The sequence below is a fragment of the Salvelinus sp. IW2-2015 genome, linkage group LG15, assembly GCF_002910315.2.
Source record: "Salvelinus sp. IW2-2015 linkage group LG15, ASM291031v2, whole genome shotgun sequence".
NCBI lineage: Eukaryota > Metazoa > Chordata > Actinopteri > Salmoniformes > Salmonidae > Salvelinus > Salvelinus sp. IW2-2015.
Genome location: NC_036855.1, coordinates 28,302,516 through 28,309,282, shown reverse-complemented (window position 1 = coordinate 28,309,282; position 6,767 = coordinate 28,302,516). Strand labels below are relative to the sequence as shown.

At 45.1% G+C, this 6,767-nt stretch overlaps 1 protein-coding gene across 1 annotated transcript in view; it reads left to right on the top strand.

Moving 5' to 3' along the window:
• LOC111973890 (calsenilin-like) overlaps positions 1-6,767 on the top strand; it is a 42,907-nt gene that overhangs the window by 8,058 nt on the left and 28,082 nt on the right. Inside the window, exon 2 of the mRNA XM_024001339.2 lies at positions 5,386-5,560. Coding sequence (XP_023857107.1) covers positions 5,386-5,560 — 175 coding nt within the window. The remainder of the gene's footprint in view (positions 1-5,385; positions 5,561-6,767) is intronic.

The window sequence follows — 6,767 nt, the reverse complement described above, 5'->3', positions numbered from 1 at the left end:
ATACCACACACACACACACACACCACACAGGGCACCACACCACACAACACACACACCCACACACAGCACACACACACACACATACACAACACACAACACACACCACACACCACCACACACACACACACACACACACACAACACACCACCACACACACACACACACACACCACACAACACACAACAGGCACCACACACACACACACACACACACCACCACACACCACACACACACACACCACACACACACACAACACAACACACACACACACACACACCACAACACCACACACAGGCACCACACACACACTCTCTCCCACCTTATCTACCTCCATCTCTCTGTAAAATGCACAAAAATAGAAAATTCCTTTTATATATACTACATCTCTCCTTTGTCCCTCTCTTTGCCTCCACCCCTCTTCTTTCCATCCCTTTTTATCTTCCTCATCCCTCCATCATTCTCTCCCTTTCTCCCATATCCCTCTATCTCTATCTCTAGCCCAACACTACCTCCTCTCTCTCATCCCTCTCTTCCCCCTACTTCCCCCTCTCTCCTCTATCCTTCCTTTGCTCTCCTGCTTAGATAGCTCGGTATTCATTAGGATAAACCAAGAACAAACCCGTCCTTGTTTTCACAACATCCTCCCTCTCTCTTCTCTCTCTTTTTTCTCTCTCTCTCTGTATAAAGAGTGAGATGAGCTTGTGTGGTCAGACTCCCCCATGATCTCACAGCCGTTTACATTCCTCCACTGTGTGTGTTTTCTTCTCCCGCCATACCTCGCTTCCATCCCACACGGCAGAGACCAAACAGAGCTCCCGTGTCTTCTCTCGTCATCTCCTTCCCTCTCTCTCCCAAGGGGACCTACCCAATCACGTGTGTGTGTGTGTGTGTGTGTGTGTGCGCGTGCGCGTGCGCGTGTGCGTGCGTGCGTGCGTGCGCGCGTCTGCGTGTGTGTGCGTGTGTGCGGCTGCGAGGGACGAGACAGACGGCTGATCAATGGAGACATTTTACAAGAGTTTAGGGAAATGAGCTGCATCTTATCAGATCCCTCATCCATCCATACTGACATTCGCATTGCCCTTGGACCACTCAATCACTTTGTTGAAACATCCTTATGTAAAGAGACAATGTCGTTCTGCTATGCTTTAGGATTAGCGGTTAGCGGTGGAAACACACATAAACCCTAGGACCAATGTTCCCTCTAATCTGCGGGGGTGCGCTGGTGAGCAGCTCCCCCAGGACTGCCACCCAGAGGAAATATCAGTCTGCGCAGAAAAGCATGAGATTGAACTTCACTCAACTTTCTCGAGTTTTCCCCCTTAGTTAATGCCATCAACGTTTCCCTTTACTGTGGGAATTGTGATTGAATCAATGCAATATTAACCACTTTCAATGCAACATACCGAAACAAAATGAACTATGCAAGAGATTTTGTTGTAGGCAGAACGCATCAGAGTAGGATTCTACTGCATTGACACACATGACCCATACTTTACAAAGACCAGTGCGGCATAAGCAATCAGAGCTGCAGTAGGCCTATATCCAAATAGATCATTGCCATATATAGCGCATTCGGAAAATAATCAGACCCTTCCACAGTTTGTTACGTTACAGCCTTATTCTAAAATTGARTAAATCGATTTTTTCTCATGAATCTACACTCAATACCCCATAATGACAAAGCCAAAACAAGTTTTTAGAAATGTTAGCAAATTTAAAAAAACTGAAATATCTTATTTACATAAGTATTCAGAACCTTTGCTATGAGACTCGAAATTGAGCTCAGGTGCATCCTGTTTCTAAACTGACCTCCATCATTCTTAAATGGAAGAAGTTTGGAACCACCAAGACTCTTCCTAGAGCTGTCCGCCCGGCCAAACTTAGCAATCGGGGGAGAAGGGCTTTGGTCAGGGAGGTGACCAAGAACCCGATGGTCACTCTGACAGAGCTCCAGAGTTCCTCTTTGAAGATGGGAGAACCTTCCAGAAGGACAGCACTCCACCAATCAGGCCTTTATGATAGAGTGGCAAMACGGAAGCAGCTCCTCAGTAAAAGCCACATGAGAGCCTTCGTTTGGAGTTTGCCAAAAGGCACCTAAAGGACTCAGACCATYAGAAACAAGATTCTGTTTTGGTGAAACCAAGATTGAACTCTTCGGTCTGAATGCCAAGCCTCATGTCTGGAGGAAACCTGGCACCATCTCTATGGTGAAGCATGCTGTGGGGATGTTTTTCAGTGGCAGGGACTGGGAGACTGGTCAGGATCGAGGGAAAGATTAATGGAGCAAAGTACACAGAGATTCCTTGATCAAAACCTGCACCAGAGCGCTCAGGACATCAGACTGGGGCGAAGGTTCACTTTCCAACAAAACAATGCCCCTAAGCACACAGCCAAGACAACGCAGGAGTGGCTTCGGGACACGTCTCTGAATGTCCTTGAGTGGCCCAGCCAGAGCCCGGACTTGAACCCCATCAAGCATCTCTGGAAAGACCTGAAAATAGCTTTGSAGCAACGCTCCCCATCCAACCTGACAGAGCTTGAGAGGATCTGTAGAGAAGAATGGGAGAAACTCCCCATATACAGGTGTYCCAAGCTTGTAGCGTCATACCCAAGAAGACTCTAGGCTGTAATCACTGACAAAGGTGCTTCAACAAAGTACTGAGTAAAGAGTCTGAATACTTATGTAAATGTGATATTTCAGTTTTTTTGTTATTTATAAATTCAATAAAATTTCTTAAAACATAATTTTGCTTTGTCCTTATGGGATATTGTGTGTAGATTGATGAGGGGGGGAAATAATTTAATCCTTTTTAGAATAAGGCTGTAACATCACAAAATGTGGAAAAGGTTAAGGGGTCTGAATACGCTGTATGGATCTGTGCAATTCACTTTGAACTGGACATGTGTTTACAGCATGAGTGGTCGTCAGTAGCCGCGCTTGTTTTGAGATCAAAGTGAGTGCTGCTTGTAGCCACGTGTGCACATTTGTACATATCCTTTGCTAGTTAGTGAGTTATTAGCCCAGTTACAGATCATTTGTAGTCCGCAATGGGGGAGTGATTGATTCCTTCAAGAGCACAAAACGTGTACATTTCTAGACATCTTTGAAAAGCAAGTCGGCTAAAGAGCTTTTGTATGTCTTAAAGGGGCATTGTTGTGTTTTGAGAGTCTTGAATAAGCTAAGTATCCAATAGGCAGAGGGTAGCATTATTTGTCTGATTCTCTGTAATAATGGTATGGGAATTATAATGAAAGTCTCAGGCCTACATTGAACACCACACTTTGGCTTCTACTGTAGGCTGAATGATAGAACAGATATTTCCATGTTAAAATGTTATGGGATGCATTTTCTCTTGTTTGTTTCTCATCAATTGTTTTTGATGGTAGGCCACTCTGGTAGGCCTACATTATGATCAAATAGCCACACTAGCCTACTTGACCACTGTCTGAAACTGTAACTCACAGCGGGTACAGCCTCAAGTGTTCACAGTAAACAAGCGCTGGAAGTTGCACAGAAGTTTCACAACATTCAAGTTTGAGCTCAGCAGATCAAAGAGTTTAGAGGAAACATTGCCTTGGACCTCTTACTCTCGGCCCCTTCGTTGTTCTCGTTCCCCCCATCCTTCTGTCCCTCCCCTCATCTGTCTGTTCTCATGTTGAATCTTTCACTAGAGTGTGATACAATGACCCTCTCCATCCACCGATCACTCACTCACTCACTCCCTCCCTCACTCACTCACTCACTCACTCACTCACTCACTCACTCACTCATTCACTCACTCACTCAACACACACTCACTCACACACTCTCAACAACACACGACACACCACCACACACACACACACACACACCACCCACCCACACACACACACACACACACACACACACACACACACACACACACACACACACACACACACACCATTCATCTTCATCCATCTCTCCTTCGCCCCATAGCTTTTTATAGTCCTGTAAGGACTTTACAGACAGAAATTTGTCATGTTGCTTTCATCACTTTATTCACTTCTACATGTCCATTCATCTCGGATGTTAGACCAGCCCTCAGTTCTTAGAGCTGGCATGTGACGGATTATCTTAATTAATAAGCACTTCATTGATGAATGATTAATGATGAGTCATACAAATCAAATCAAACTTTATTTGTCACCTGCGCCGAATACAACAGGTGTAGATAACGTGAAATGCTAACTTACTACAAGCCCTTAACCAACAGTGCAGTTCAAGAAAGAGTTAAGAAAATATTTACCAAATAAACAAAAGTAAAAAATAATAAAAAAGTTACACAATTAAAGAACAATAACGAGGCTATATTACAGGGGGTACCGGTACCGAGTCAATGTGCGGGGGTACAGGTTAGTTGAGGTAATTTGTTCATGTAGGTAGGGGTGAAGGGACTATGCATCGATAATGAACAGTGAGGGTCAATGTAAATAGTCCGGGTGGCCATTTGATTAATTGTTCAGCAGTCGATGACTGAGGTGGTATACTCCTCAATGCCATTGGATGAATCCCAGAACATATTCCAGTCTGTGCTAGCAAAACTGTCCTGTACCGTAGCATCCGGGTCATCTGACCACTTCCATACTGAGCAGGTCACTGGTACTTCCTGCTTTAGTTTTTGCTTGTAAGCAGGAAACAGGAGGATAGAATTATGGTCAGATTTCCAAAATGGAGGGTGAGAGAGAGCTTTGTATGCGTCTCTGTGTGTGGAGTAAAGGTGGTCTAGAGTTTTTTTCCCTCTGGTTGCACATGTGACATGCTGGTAGAAATGAGGTGAAACGTATTTACGTTTGCCAGCATTAAAGTCCCTGGCCACTAGGAGCGCCTCTTCTGGATGAGCATTTTCTTGTTTGCTTATGGCCTTATASAGTTGGTTGAGTGCCGTCTTAGTGCCAGCATCGGGTTTGTGGTGTTAAATAGACGGCTACAAATAATATAGAATAATACAGTAGTATTGATAACAGTCTATCAGTTACGGAGCTCAGAGATGGAGCATGGCATTTAAGTAGCACTGAATGGTCTCTGATGAGTCATTCACATGTGGACAGCTCAGCTTTAGAACACCTTATTCTTTTAATCGACTACTCATCTTGATTAGCTGAATCAGGTGTGTTAGTGCTGGGCTGGAACTAAAGCCTGCACACCCTCTCTCCTCTCCACACAGAGCCTACATTGCTTCATTGATCCATTGAGCCTCTCTGTGATTGCACATGTCAATCATAAATGGTCTGCAGTAGTAATCATTCACTGTCTGTCTCCCTATGTGGTCTTCTTTCCCTCTCTCTTGCTCTCTCTCTCTCTCTTGCTCTCTCTCTCTCTCTCTCTTGCTCTTGCTCTCTCTCTCTCTCTTGCTCTCTCTCTAGAAGGATGGTAAGGTGGTGGATGGCAGTCTGTTGGGTGATGCCAACGGGGTGGAGCCAAGTCCAGGAAGAGTGAAGGAGTCTGGGAAATGGCAGAAGCCCCAGTTCACACACAAAGCCCTGATGAACTGTTGTCTGATCAAATGGATCATCACCAGCAGGAAAACACCAGACAAAGGTGAGGAGGGAGAGGGTGGGGGCGGGCTGGAAGGTGAGGGAGGGGGGGAGTGGGGAAAGGTGGAGAGAGGGGTAAGGGACAGAGACAGAAGGGAGAGAGGGGGTGGAGAGAAAGGGGGAGAACTGTGTAGTCAAATGTTTAAACTCTAATTAACTGGATTGGAATTGATTCATGAATCGACTGGCCTGACCTCTCCTGGTCCCTTTGTTTGAGCCGACACATTCAGTACCAGGAACATTTACCACGGGGTCAGAGTTCACACACACACTGTATTTGATTAATCAAAGGCCTTTCTTTTGCTCATTATTTTGGAGCTCTTAGTTACACTTCAGTGGCTAAGCTTGTATAGACCAGGGTTTCCCAAACTGGGTCCTGGGGCCCGCCCCTCCTGGGTGTATGTTTTGGTTTTTAACTTAGCACCACACAGCTGATTCAAATTACCAACTCATCATCAAGCTTGGATTATTTGAATCAGCTGTGTAGTGCTAGGGCAAAAAACAAAATGTGCACACAGAGGGTGCCACAGGACCCAGTTTGGGAAACCCTGGTATAGACTGGTAACAGCTAAAACGGTTATTAAAAACATCAACTGGTTGCGTACCTCTCCCTCTCCCTCTGCATGTCTCTAAATGTACAGCATTCACATCATACTGTTCCACCAGACGTCTGTTCCTTGAGTGTGTCTCCTCAGAAGTTTACTGTAATGGCTCTTCACTGCCACCTAGTGGTGTAAAATGGGAAATGCACATTTAAATATTTAATTTAGTGCATGATACTGTTGTGCGGGAGTGAGGCATGAGGAACATTGACCTCACTCGGTGTATTCTGTATTCTGTTCTTAATAATGTAACAGCACCGCATGGATCTAAAGCTATAGAGTTATTCTAGTACGTAACAATGGATCATGTATCAAAAGCGGATGTTTCATGGATGTTATTCTAGCAGGTCAGTGAAAGGTGATAAGGAAGAGAGAATCACATCTATTTATCCGATAGATTCTGTTTCTGTGGTCACAGTCACAGTGTTCTGTGTCCGCAGCATGAACATCAGATAGAGGGAAAGACACAGAGAGAGAGAGAGAGCAAGAGAGAAATGGGAGGGAGAGGGGCGAGAGAAAGACATGGCGAGGGGAAGGTAGAGTGAGATAGAGAGGGTGCATGGGAAGAGAAAGGGCGATAGAGAGGGGCGATAGAGAGGGGCGATAGAG